Raw genomic sequence first — 14,321 nt, forward strand, 5'->3', positions numbered from 1 at the left:
ACAAAGTGTATAAAATGTTTTTGATATTTGGAAAAGGCCAGAATGGAGGGTCTTTGGAAAAAGGGGAGCTTGCAACATTCAATTAGTGCTGAAAAAAGGGAGGTAACTCTTATAAGGGGGAATAAGTGCCGATTACAGCTAAACAGTGTCTTTTTATTAAATATTGCCAATGTTTGCCCGACATCATGCAGTGGAAAATCTTACAAGTTTATGTTTTTTTGCTACAACTTTATTTTGAAATTTATATTGAATATCTTGAAGATCAAGGTTATGATTGACTATTGAATTTTTGAAACGATCAAAACTTTGGTAATTTTTTTTTTTCTTTTTTTCTTTTCTTAAGTGCTTGAATACAAGGTATCTTTAATTTTTCATATCATAAAACAGTAAAAAAGAAGATCATCACACTGGTCCTTTTTGTTATTGAGTAGAAGTTGGTTAACGATTTCAACCCATTTGACCCTTGTCATCTTCTAAGTAGGTCAAGGTCATTAATCCCAGCATGCATTGACAAATATCATCACCCTTGGCCTGTTGATTATTGAGAAGAAGCTGTCAATAGAAACTGTCAAACAGTTGATGCCAGTTAGACGGATGACAGATGCTGCAACATGACATATATATAAATTCATATGACCCTACAGGTCAGGTAGGGTAGGATTCTTCCTGGCAGTGACTAGGAACACAGAAACATATCCAGGTCAACGTATTAAATACTGCTTAAACACTATGACTGTACAACTTAACAATTATGCTTAAATTGTAAAAAAAAAATACCCGTGAACTTAATGTATCATTCTTAGGACAAAAAACAACAGTCAGTCACTAACATTTAAAAAAAAAAGAACATTGTGATTAACTCATTCACCCCTGAAAATTCATAATGAACAATTCCAACACCTGAATTGTTGGAGTTCAAATGTGTCTTCAGGGGTGTATGACTTAAGCTCAAAGATTCTAATCCTAGACTTTTTGCAAGGAGTGCAATTTTAAATAAATTTATCATTAGAACTTTTACACATTTTGCTCATTAGTAGCTGGCATGACCTTGCCCAATTGAGCTTGGCCTTACATAGCACCAGCCATTATGGATAAACCTAGCATAATTTCAAGCTCTTTCCAATAGCTGATAATGTGAGCTCCAATTAATCAGAATTTTATTCAACAGCAACTCTTCTCAAAATTAATGACCTACACATTTGAGTTTTACGCTGACTTGCCTGGAGTAGCTCACTGTAAGAGCTTTAAACAAGGACATAGTCATTCAGATCCCCTGCCAAGGGAAATGTGAAAGACGATCCAAATTTCAAGAGTGGATGGTGGGTGGACAGAATTATAGAAGGGGGGGTGACAAAAAGAATCACTCAGGCAACCGATTGACTGTTTTTAATCATTGTAAATGCTCAAAAGCTCAGTCACCCATCGTCTAATCATGGTAACAGCATGGGTTAGACTATGGTTTATGGGGTGGTTTGACCGTTGTAATTTTCGAAGTTTTCCTAACAATTGGGCATCGATTATAATTCAGAGCAGCGAGAAAAATTCAACTTATAAAAGTTCTATTTCTAAATGGAATATCAGTTATACAAAAGAAAAAGAATGATTTTTAAGTAAGTTTGTCATATTGAGAAATCTAAATCTTCTAACTTCAATTTATGGAAGCTTGACTGTACATAATACTCAATAAAGTGGATATGTGAAGTTATAATTTATGCATAATTATGCATTTTTCTCAACTTCACAAACTTAACTTCAGGTTTGTAATATTGTGTTTTATTTATAGAAAATAAAGAAACAACAAAACTGATATCTATAGAAAGTTGTTTTATTTGACCACATAACAGATATGCTCAATCTTCACCATCTTGATACAAATTAGTTTTAGCGACCACATTGGAACTGCTGTCTGGTCCAAACTGAATGTTACACGAAAAATTAATGACCCATCAATATACAGAAAATGCTTTGGTCAATTTTGACCAGACAGTCTAAACCACTTTGTATTAAACCCATGTAAGAACATGTACATCTTTCTTGACAAGTAATTATTATGTCCAGATTTAAAAACACATTTCCTTACTTGCATGTGCATTCCTTACACATGAGGATTTGTTATGGATATATGCTACCTTGTAACCATTATTACCAGGATTTGTGTAAGAATTATCTCCCTTACAAATGTGTTGTGAGAGTTACCTCCCTTACAAATGTGATTTGTGATCAATCTCTCTATTTTTGTTTAGTATTTAACAAAGTAAACCCCAAAGTGTCAATGCATACAAGCTTGCCTTCTACAATGCACTACATGTACAAAATAAGTATTTACATATATAGGAGCTAGTTAACATTTTAATGCATATGCTTGAAAGGTTCTTTAAAAGAAATACTTTTAGAAAGATAATTCTAAACACAGTAAGGTAGCATATCTCCTTAAATCTTAAACTTCCCACTTAAATTATTAAAGTCTTTCTCAACTTGATTTTCATGTAGGTGGTGACTTACTTTCCTACACATGTACCTCACAAAATAGTTGAGGGCTTCACTCATATTGAGTTAAAGCTCGGGATCTGTATATTCTACAGGCTGAAGAAATTTGTGTTTGGCAGTATGAGGGACTTGACCAACACTAAGCTACAGGGTACTGTTAGGGAACGCCAGACAAACAGATCTCTCCAATCAGCGAGTTATATAAATAACAGACCCTAGTTAGTCCTTCACAGAAGACATACAGTGATATGATTGCCTCCGTCAGTTTCAGCACCAAGCTTAATTTGTAGAGTCCTTATTCTATATTCTGATAGTCACTTAATCGTTAATTTTGAATGAATTGTATAACAAACAGGAGATTTATTTAAGGGAAAGGGACTAGAAATACAAACTTTACAAACACAGCTAGTCACCAATGTAAGGCTACAAGTGTCCCTCACCTTTATGAATACTAGTATTATAAATGACAGGAAAGTTACCTGGTAAAATCTTCACCATGTGCATGAAAACTGAACTGTACATTTACATACAGTTGTAACACAACACTAACACATATCATCCATTATATTTCTTTTGTCAAATAATTTTCCTTTTAATATAACACATTGTCTGTAAAAATTTAATATCACCGTTCAAACATTTTCTCACCACTGATGAATGTCTGTGAAGTTGATGTATATATGACAATTCTTTAAGCATTTTATCCAAATCATATGGTACATAAATAAACCTGTACATACTATGTTTATAGTAAATGAGGAGTAAGATTACATCTTGTTAGCAGCGAAGGACAGTGCATTATAACATTAATTTATAAAAGATGTATGTAACAATGGTGACAGTTAAATGCATTGGACAACCTTGATGTGATGCTAGGACCTCGCCCTACCGATCTGCCATTGATGTCCTTGACCTGAAGGAAATAACCCAGGTCTTAAACTGTAGTTATTCACAATTTAAATTTGGATTTTTTTCCCCCAAACCCTATCATTTTGAAGCCTTAGTATATTCACCTTGTATTAAATATAAAGAAAAGAAAAAAGCAAACAAAATGCACTGAACATAATCAAAATGTCATGTTTAAAGTTGATTTGTGTTGTTTATGAGATGCAGTGCTATAAAATACCCAAAGTAGATGTGCACTAAGTGTTATCTGTTTAATAAATTGTATTTTAAAGTCGACACTAACACGAGACCGCCAGTCCTGGACTGGTAGATTTCAGCAAGCGAGTGAATCACCTCACCTAACTGGTCCTTTGGACTTGTGAAAAAATATGATTATAAAATTTTCATGATTATAAAATTTAGAAACTGCTTAAAATGAGATGTATTGCATGATAATTGTCAAAATTTTCCTAAAACTTCACCCTATTTTTATGACAGTAGTTATTTTAAGACCCATACAGTCGACTACTTTTGATGTTTCCTTATCGGGAAATCTTGGACTAGTGACATTGACAAAGGACTAGTCAATAGTCTATTCAACTAGTCCTGTGGACTACCAAGCAAAACAAATAAGTGTCTAACCCTGAAAAGCACTCCTCCATTTCATTAAAGCAGCAGAAAATGTGAAATTCACCATTTTCCTTTTTTCAATAAATATAACATATGTTTAAACATGGCCTTCATCTACTTGCAAACTACCATACTTACTCCAGGAAAATAAAGCATGAGGTAATATATGGCAAGGGAGATAACTCCCATGACGTTAAACATGTCTATTTGTGTGCTTTCTTAAATATTTCCTTTACAAACAAAACTATACAATAAAAATACCATAAATAATGTATGACATGATCTTAGCCATACAATTCATCACAGTCATACAAGCGACTAAAATGTCTGAACAAAAAGAAAACAAAACACTTATTATCCAAGTATGTTATTACTAATATCAGCACGTTTCATTCAAAAGAACGGCAAAGCTGATGTCCAGTCACAATCATTACACTCAATGTAGGAGCCAATGAAATAAACATACATTCTTCAATATTGTAATATATTTTTAACTAGAAATAACTTTTTATTTACCGGTACCTCTTTGATTACTGTATTGACTTTAGAATATATTATCTCGGAAAAACATTGGAACAAAAATTGTCAAGAATTCTTTCAACAAGAAGAGGAATTTAGAATAGAACTACCATTTTCATTGACAAATGCTTAACTCCACACGGTTGATATAACCGTACCAATTGGCTCTAGGTTAGACATTTGCATAACAAATTACGATCTCCAGACGGAGACAAAACACTTGAAGGTTCAAAGCCTATAATGGCCAACGTGATACAGACCAAACCAAATTAACTTAAGGTATTATCTGTCAGCAAACAGTGGCCATATAATCCCATCTGACCTTCAAAATATATCGTCTGACCATTACTCATCTACCTCATGTCAGTGAAAAAAGACAAGTTTGACCTTTCATTTTGAGATTTTATGACAATCAGACTTGCACATTCGAGCCTGATCATTCGTACCTCCGGACAAATCACAGGTCACACGCACTGTAGTCACTCGCTCACATTCACAATACAGTAACAGTGATAAATAATCATCTCTTCAATAAAGTGACCACTGCTGACCACGTTAACAAATAGCGGAAAAAAATATGTCTTTCTTCGTAACTGTAAAACAAGTTTCTAATTTTTCTCAGCCCTTTTATTAGATGTTGTTTACAGCGGTCTGGAAGGAATGCTGTATAATACAGAATTGGCCTCGGTTTACAGGCAGAGCTCGGAGGATCAGGACACCGCCCTTCTTTTATCCACATCAACTCTCTCCTTCAACCAAACATGATGTAATAGGCCTATCCTTTGTCCTAATGTCTAGATTTTGCACAATGCCCCAAAGTTACAATGCCCTGGATTACAGTAAATGACATGAAAGTCATGATCACATGACCATTTTAAATGACCATAATTCTGTAAGCCCATCAACTTCTGGTTTAAAAAAAAACAGGTCCCAAAGGTTACATGGCTAAATGGATAGTGAGGGTTTCTTCAGCCACAAGGCAACCGTGGATATATAGGAACAGTTGTGGCTGAGATATTATTGACCTTGATTTTATGACTTTATGAAAGTGAGGGAGGGAGAGAAAAATAATATAAGAAACTATGGAAACCACAATGCTGACTCGTTACTAAATCAATACGTCAGTATAGTACCGACGGCTGCGTGTCCAGGGCAAACTGTAAATGGCTGTACAATGTTAGTTAGATCCGATGTGTTCTTCATTCCACTGAGCTAGAACCAAAGTACACAACAAAGTCTGCGGTAATTATCTCCCTTCTCTCCAGTCTATTCCAGTCGGACATTAACTTCCATATTTATCCTGAAAATACACAAAACAAATGACACAATTACAGAGATGGGTAAAACAATACAAATATAGAGAGGGGTAAAACAATGCAATTACAGAGAGGGGTAAATTTACAGAGAGGGGTAAAACAATACAATTACAGAGAGGGGTAAATTTACAGAGAGGGGTAAAACAATACAATTACAGAGAGGAGTAAATTTACAGAGAGGGGTAAAACAATACAATTACAGAGAGGGGTAAATTTACAGAGAGGGGTAAAACAATACAATTACAGAGAGGGGTAAATTTACAGAGAGGGGTAAAACACTACAATTACAGAGAGGGGTAAATTTACAAAGAGGGGTAAAACAATACAATTACAGAGAGGGGTAAAATTGGTTTTAATTCAATAAGACATATTTTTTTATGAAAATTTAAAATTTTATACTTAATTATGTTTAGGCAATAGGAAGCCAAGCTTGCCTAACTCTTGAAGGGATTAAAGGAGCACACACTCAAAATAATCTTGGGAAACGCTATTTACATAAAAAATATATGTATGATAGGTTGTCTTCCTTAGATATATGCTGATGAGTAACTTCCAAAAGTTGACAGAAATGGTAGCTTGCCTTTTATAATGTTGTTAAAGATATTAATCTGAAATCGAATCTGTGTTCCACTTATAATCATACATCGTTAAAACAGCCACGTAATATCTAAATGCTATTCACAACACATAATGATACGACAAAAATTATCACAATTTTAACAAGCTCTCTCGTTTATTAAATCAATCAAGCGTTAAAGACTCTTTCAGTTTTTCAAAGGTGTTTATGTATGCTGAGGAAATTACATCTATGAGGATGTTAGTTGGAAGAAAAGTTCACTAAAATCGTCGAAATTTTAGCAATACAAAATGAACAGTTTAAACAGTAAATCAAACTTCAATATTGTTAATTTATTTTTACCTGATTCTTTATAAAGTTAATTTTTGTAAGGATTTCTGTTTCACAAAATTACCACAAAATTACCCCTTGTGTTAATATTCAAACAGTGTTGAAGTTCATGTTACTTCAATCTTCTCACAGATAAGAACAAAGTTATATTGGATAACTAGTACTGTACATGTGTACATGGAATTGTTCACCCAGTCAAATATTCATCCCTCATCCGTAAAATCTATTTTTGCCTGGTACGAAGTTTGGCCATCACAGTAAAAATCACAAAGTTTAATAACTATCATACTTATTCTCATCATGACTAATTCACTTGCATTAGTGAGGGTGACTACTCCTGAAAAGATCAAATATTCCATTTGTTCTCAATCAAATTTTAAAATGGCTGAAATAAAGTGCATACCGTAGTAATGATTGATTAAAGTGCTATGATTGGATTGGTTTTACCTTTGCAACAGAATCACAACATTTTATAATACATAAGATACAAATTCAGAACATATAATGAACATTAAATATAACAAATTAAAATTAATTATCCATTAACAGTGCATGAACACTTATGAATAAAACTATGACACCAATTTTAGGAGGATAGTTCAGAAGATTTGGATCTTTCAGTTAAATGCTACTTTTACAACTGTGTTTCGTGTTACCAGTAGTTATCTCCCTTTAGAAGTTTTAATCAAATGCATGGGATAATTAATTCAGAATTATCGGCGGCTATCAATACAAATATTAAGGGTACAGCTTTTAGCTATTACGAAATTAATGCTGATAAGTGTTGTAAGGATTCTAATTACGGAACTCTTCACGAAAGGAAGTAGATACAGTATCACAGTAATGTAGCATAACTCTTTAACTGAAAATTCCTTTAAATCTCTTCTACCCAACTAATCCAGTGAAGCGAAAGGTGGAAGAATCTTAAGTGATGAGGGTCTTAAAGTAGGAGCATCAAATGCATGTAATAAAAGGCTACATTATATATCATATGCGTACATATTTACATGGAAGCAGAATATATCAAAGCGTCTAAAGGTGAAATTACACTCACTGAAAATATTCTTCAATTCATGCACAAGCCATTTGGATTGATGTCTCACCTATACACCACTTAGACCATCAATGCATATATCAGAGAAACTAACTTAAAATGCAACAACTTAATGTTGATGGAGATGCTGACCAAGTCAATAGACCATGAAAGGTATGCAGCATTCAGCTTTTGATTAATGGGTTAAGATGTACTACCTAAGAATGCATCTATGGTCCAAGTTTGGTGGGTCTAGCACTTATACTTTTAGAGAAATTAACTTAAACGTAAAAACTTAATGTTGATGCCATCGCCGGAAAAGCACCACCTTAGTTAGTCTTGCTTCCACTTTGTGGCGGCGAGACAAAACTGATGACATGCAATTTTCTTTGTGAATGGGATAGTTACAGATTGATGAATAAAGGGGTGTATCAATAATGTTCAGAGGAAAACATCTACTGTATCTATCCAGCAATAAGCCCATGCCTGGTAATAAGCCCACCCATATCTTATGTAATTTAGTAAAAAAAAAAACGCTGACAGTGCTATGTCAATGTCTGATAGTAAGCTATGTCACTAAGTAAGCTCATTCCCTCTAATTTGAGTTAAAGATATGTTCTGGCTCTTTGGGCTTATTACAGGATAGATAGGGTATGTTATATAAATAAATGACAGCAATGCGGTTTATTATTGTTATTCACTATATAAGTTAAAGCTGTATGCCGACTTTTCCTCTGATAGGGTCTATAGGCTATAACCCAGTACATCATACCAACAAAAGACCCCAGCTGTTCAAAGCCTCATATATACCTAATAACGCTTCTACAAAATTTTCTTAATTACTCTTCTTGAAAACTAAAAGCAATGAAATTTTACAAAGAAACAAAAGAATTTTAAACTACCAATAACAAATTTAATCTTTGAATAAGTAGTTTGTGTTCCCAAATGTAATAAATATGAATAAATAAACCAAGAGATAAATTTGCATTCTCATATTATTAGGCTTAATAGATAGGCTTTGAAGTGTAGCGTCCATGTTAACCTACAACTGATGTACACTAAAATCCTATAACGTGTCATGTCTCCATGGAAAACAGGAAAATACTTCCATACTCAGTAATATATTTTTTTGCATCAAAAGGGATTGAAATCGGAGAATTGTCCAATAAAAACATTTAAGCTGAAACATATTTTCTCTAGAAACTGAAAACCACGTTATTTTGCGAAAAATGTTCGTAGACTTGTTTACAAATAATTTGTAATTTAACAATGGAAAGAAGCTTAAGGCTCATTCAAAATTGATAATCAACATTGAGATTTAAAATTGTAAAAGAGTATCCTAATAAATAAGCAAGAAATCAACCTCTCGCTAATTCATGAGGAAACTGATTCACAGTATTCAACAGTAACACTGGCTCACTACAACAAAAGATGAACTTCTGTATAGCGCTAGATTAGTATAAAATGTCTAAACTAGTTATACCTTGTACTTCTTAACCAAGCCAGAAAGCAAAATGGTGTACAGGTGTATTAAAATTACGTATCTTTAGATAAACGTAGTTAATCAAATGCAAAATACACTACAGCTGTTTTGTCCTGTGATCACATACATGTACTGGAGGAAGTGGAGAAGATGTACACGGAAGAGCAAGAGGAGAAGAAGGATGACAGGAAGGAGAAAAAGAAGGAAAAAAGGAACAGTTAATGAAGGAGAAGATGAAAGAAGAACCAGAGAGGAGGGTATCGAAAGGAGGGATAATAAGGGGAAGGAATAGTGTTCTGTGATATTTTAGCAATTGCATCAATTTTTAACAGTTCAATTAATCTCATAAGTTTAACCATCAAGATAATCGTTTGTTACACTTTTTCATTACTCTTGCCTATGATCAAACATGACAGATTTGTGTATGAAATGTGTTGGACATTGTGATCAGGAGTAAGTGTCGTGAAGGTGATTACAGGACAGAACAGTGTTAAAGGTCAAGCCAAAGTCAAGCACTACACACAAGATGTTGACAATATCTACCGCACCTGTTGTTGTCTAGGCTCTAGTTCTGAAAGACAAGCACAGCACACTGGTGATAACTTTCACAGTAACAAAGTACAAGTCGACAACATGTGCTCTGACTCGACCAAAGGTTGCTTCTAATATCTACTGTAACTCAGCCCTAGAAATGAGCAAACGAAACATAATGTCAACTAGGCTCTGTATAAGAATGCACCAAACATAATATCTACGGTAATTCAGCTCTGTAAAAGAATGCACCAAACATAATGTTTACGGTAACTCATCTCTGTGTCAGAGTGCGATAAACATAATGTCTACAGTAACTCAGCTCTGTTTCAGAGTGCACTAAACATAATGTCTACTATAACTCAGCTCTGTGTCAGAGCTCACCAAACATAATGTCTCCGATAACGCAGCTCTGTGTCAGAATGCACTAAACATAATGTCTACTATAACTCAGCCCTAGAAATGAGCTCACGAAACATAATGTCAACTAGGCTCTGTATAAGAATGCACCAAACTTAATGTCTACGGTAACTCAGCTCTGCGTCAGAGTGCACCAAACATAGTATCTACGGTAATTCATCTCTGTAAAAGAATGCTCCAAACATAATGTCCCCGATACCTCAGCTCTGTGTCAGAGAGCACCAAACATAATGTCTCCGATAACTCAGCTCTGGGTCAGAGTGCACCAAACATAATGTCTACGGTAACTCAGCTCTGTTAAGAATGCACTAAACATAATGTCTACAGTAACTCAGCTCTGTGTCAGAGTGCAGCAAACATAATGTCTACGGTAACTCAGCTCTGTGTCAGAGGGCACTAAACATAATGTCTACAGTAACTCAGCTCTGTGTCAGAGTGCAGCAAACATAATGTCTACGGTAACTCAGCTCTGTGTCAGAGTGCACTAAACATAATGTCTACGATAACTCAGCTCTGTCTCAGAGTGCACTAAACATAATGTCTACAGTAACTCAGCTCTGTGTCAGAATGCACCAAACATAATGTCTACAGTAACTCAGCTCTGTGTCAGAGTGCACTAAACATAATGTATACGATAACTCAGCTCTGTGTCAGAGTGCACCAAACATAATGTCTACAGTAACTCAGCTCTCTGTCAGAGTGCACTAAACATAATCTCTACGGTAGCTTGGCTGTATAACTCAGAATACCAGCATAAAGTCTACAGTATCTCCGTTCTATGGTGCATATTTAAGCAGTTCCCATCATTTGATATCCTATTTTTCTTTACAGTTGGTTTTAAATAAAATCACATTAAACAAAATTCTTGCATTTGTAACAAAAAGGTTCTTTGGAACTCAAGGAACATTCCAATAATACCAAAGACCCTAAACATAACTCACTACTCATCAACACAACATTAATTTAAACTTAGAACATCAAAAGTACCTCTTAGTGTACACCATAGCATTACGGTAACTCTACCTAAGCTTATTGGGAACCATAGCAGGAAAATTACTGTGAAAAACCTTAGCACATACACCATAACATTTACGGTAACTCTACCTAAGCTTATGAGGAACCATAGCAGGAAAATATCTGTAAAGAACCTTAGCACAAACACAATAACATCAAAGCTATTTTTCTACCTAATTTTATGGGGAACCATATATACCTCAGCCTCTAACCATACCCACATAGCAGGAAACAATTAGCATAAAGGACCTTATCTTATACAACATAACAACTACGGTTATCGTAACTCTACCCAAGCTTATAGGGAACCATAGCAGGAAAATTACTGTGAAGAACCTTAACACATACACCATAACATTTACTGGAACTTTACCCAGGCTTATAGGGAATCATAGCAGGAAAATTACTGTGAAGAACCTTAGCACATACACCATAACATTTACAGTAAATCTACCCAAGCTTATAGGGAATCATAGCAGGAAAATTACTGTGAAAAACCTTAACACATACACCATAACATTTACGGGAACTTTACCCAGGCTTATAGGGAATCATAGCAGGAAAATTACTGTGGAAAACCTTAACACATACACCATAACATTTACAGTAAATCTACCCAAGCTTACAGGGAATCATAGCAGGAAAATTACTGTGAAGAACTTTAAAACATACACCATAACATTTACGGTAACTCAACCCAAGCTTATAGGAAATCATAGCAGGAAAATTACTGTGGAAAACCTTAACACATACACCATAACATGTACAGTAACTCTACCCAAGCTTATAGGGAACCAAAGCAGGAAAATTACTGTGAAGAACTTTAACACATACACCATAACATTTACGAGAACTCTACCCAAGCTTATAGGGAACCATAGCAGGAAAATTACTGTGAAACACCTTAACACATACACCATAACATTTACGAGAACTCTACCCAAGCTTATAGGGAACCAAAGCAGGAAAATTACTGTGAAGAACCTCAACACATACACCATAACATTTACAGGAACTCTACCCAAGCTTATAGGGAACCATAGCAGGAAAATTACTGTGAAGAACCTCAACACATACACCATAACATTTACAGTAACTGTACCCAAGCTTATAGGGAACCATAACAGGAAAATTACTGTGAAGAACCTTACCACATACACCATAACATTTACAGGAACTCTACCCAAGCTTATAGGGAATCATAACAGGAAAATTACTGTGAAGAACCTTAGTAGCACATACACCATAACATTTACGAGAACTCTACCCAAGCTTATAGGGAACCATAGCAGGAAAATTACTGTGAAGAACTTTAACACATACACCATAACATTTACGGGAACTTTACCCAGGCTTATAGGGAATCATAGCAGGACAATTACTGTGAAGAACCTTAACACATACACCATAACATGTACAGTAACTCTACCCAAGCTTATAGGAAATCATAGCAGGAAAATTACTGTGAAAAACATTAACACATACACCATAACATTTACGAGAACTCTACCCAAGCTTATAGGGAACCATAGCAGGAAAATTACTGTGAAACACCTTAACACATACACCATAACATTTACGAGAACTCTACCCAAGCTTATAGGGAACCATAACAGGAAAATTACTGTGAAGAACCTTACCACATACACCATAACATTTACGGGAACTTTACCCAGGCTTATAGGGAATCATAGCAGGAAATTTACTGTGAAGAACCTTAACACATACACCATAACATGTACAGTAACTCTACCCAAGCTTATAGGGAATCATAACAGGAAAATTACTGTGAAGAACCTCAACACATACACCATAACATTTACTGGAACTTTACCCAGGCTTATAGGGAATCATAGCAGGACAATTACTGTGAAGAACCTTAACACATACACCATAACATTTACGGGAACTCTACCCAAGCTTATAGGGAACCATAGCAGGAAAATTACTGTGAAGAACCTTAGCACATACACCATAACATTTACAGTAAATCTACACAAGCTTATAGGGAATCATAGCAAGAAAATTACTGTGAAGAACCTTACCACATACACCATAACATTTACGGGAACTCTACCCAAGCTTATAGGGAACCAAAGCAGGAAAATTACTGTGAAGAACCTTAGCACATACACCATAACATTTACGGTAACTCTACCCAAGCTTATTGGTATTCATATCACAGACGCTAATCATAACCACACCCACATAGCAGGAGTTTGACAAGTACACATATACTAAAATGTATTTGAAACTGTTAATTAAGGGAAACAGCTGTGGGAATATCAATACAATCTAGTTCATACGCTGTGCTGGAGTACATGTTACCTTTTAGAATCTTATTAAATATGTATTGGTTAATCATATCTTGATTTCCATAGAAAACATTATATAACTTAACAACATGGGGCTAATAACAGCTAGATTGAATATCTACTGCCGCCCCGATTTTTCAAAGCTTTGTTAGTTTACCAAGATATTTGATACATTGTAATTCTAAATTTTCAAAATGATTTTTCTTTTTAATTTTAAAAACAACTTGTGCTTATTCTGGTTTTCAATTTTAATTTTAAAATAAAGAATTAAAAAGATGAATATTCAAAATGTCTCCAAAGTAAAATTTAAGTTTACATGTTGTTAAGTGATTTTTGTTGTTGACATAACAGAAAAAAATATTTAAATAAAGCAAGAAAAATGTTTCGAAACATTGCATATTAATAGGAAGGCAAATAAGATATGGATGAAGTGACAGTCCTGTAAAATAAACAACATAATAGAGTATGACATGGTAAAATGTGATAGCGAATACATTATCCCAAAGCAGGCTATCATGTTTTACACATTAACAGACTACCAAATTCTCCTACCAGCCAGGTAGGAGCCATAATATACCACGATAGTACCCATAAACACTTTACCTATAGTGTCCTGGGGAAGTCATCATTTCCTCTGTAAGGGAGACACAATTTAATACTTATCTCATTTCATACAAGTGATGACTTAACTTATTCACCCCATGAAGACATGTTTGAACTCTTCCAATTCAATTCTTGGAGTATTTCAACTTTATTTACAATAAAGATTTGTTTGCAGAAA

The 14,321-nt window shown here is 34.6% G+C and overlaps 1 protein-coding gene across 6 annotated transcripts in view; it reads right to left on the reverse strand.

The window, feature by feature from the left end:
* Positions 1–1,807: 1,807 nt before the first annotated feature.
* LOC110451586 (ADP-ribosylation factor GTPase-activating protein 2-like) overlaps positions 1,808–14,321 on the reverse strand; it is a 28,698-nt gene continuing 16,184 nt past the window's right edge. For 4 of the 6 annotated variants that reach the window (XM_021499702.1, XM_021499700.1, XM_021499701.1 and 1 more), the window contains one exon: positions 1,808–5,821. In XM_021499702.1, the coding sequence (XP_021355377.1) occupies positions 5,804–5,821 (18 nt within the window). In that variant the 3' untranslated portion in view covers positions 1,808–5,803. Of the gene's footprint in view, positions 5,822–9,808; positions 9,832–14,143; positions 14,175–14,321 lie in introns of all 6 variants that reach the window. The other 2 variants (XM_021499699.1, XM_021499698.1) reach the window with 2 other exon arrangements.

This window comes from Mizuhopecten yessoensis, unplaced genomic scaffold (genome assembly GCF_002113885.1).
Source record: "Mizuhopecten yessoensis strain PY_sf001 unplaced genomic scaffold, ASM211388v2 scaffold6135_1, whole genome shotgun sequence".
Classification (NCBI taxonomy): Eukaryota; Metazoa; Mollusca; class Bivalvia; order Pectinida; family Pectinidae; genus Mizuhopecten; species Mizuhopecten yessoensis.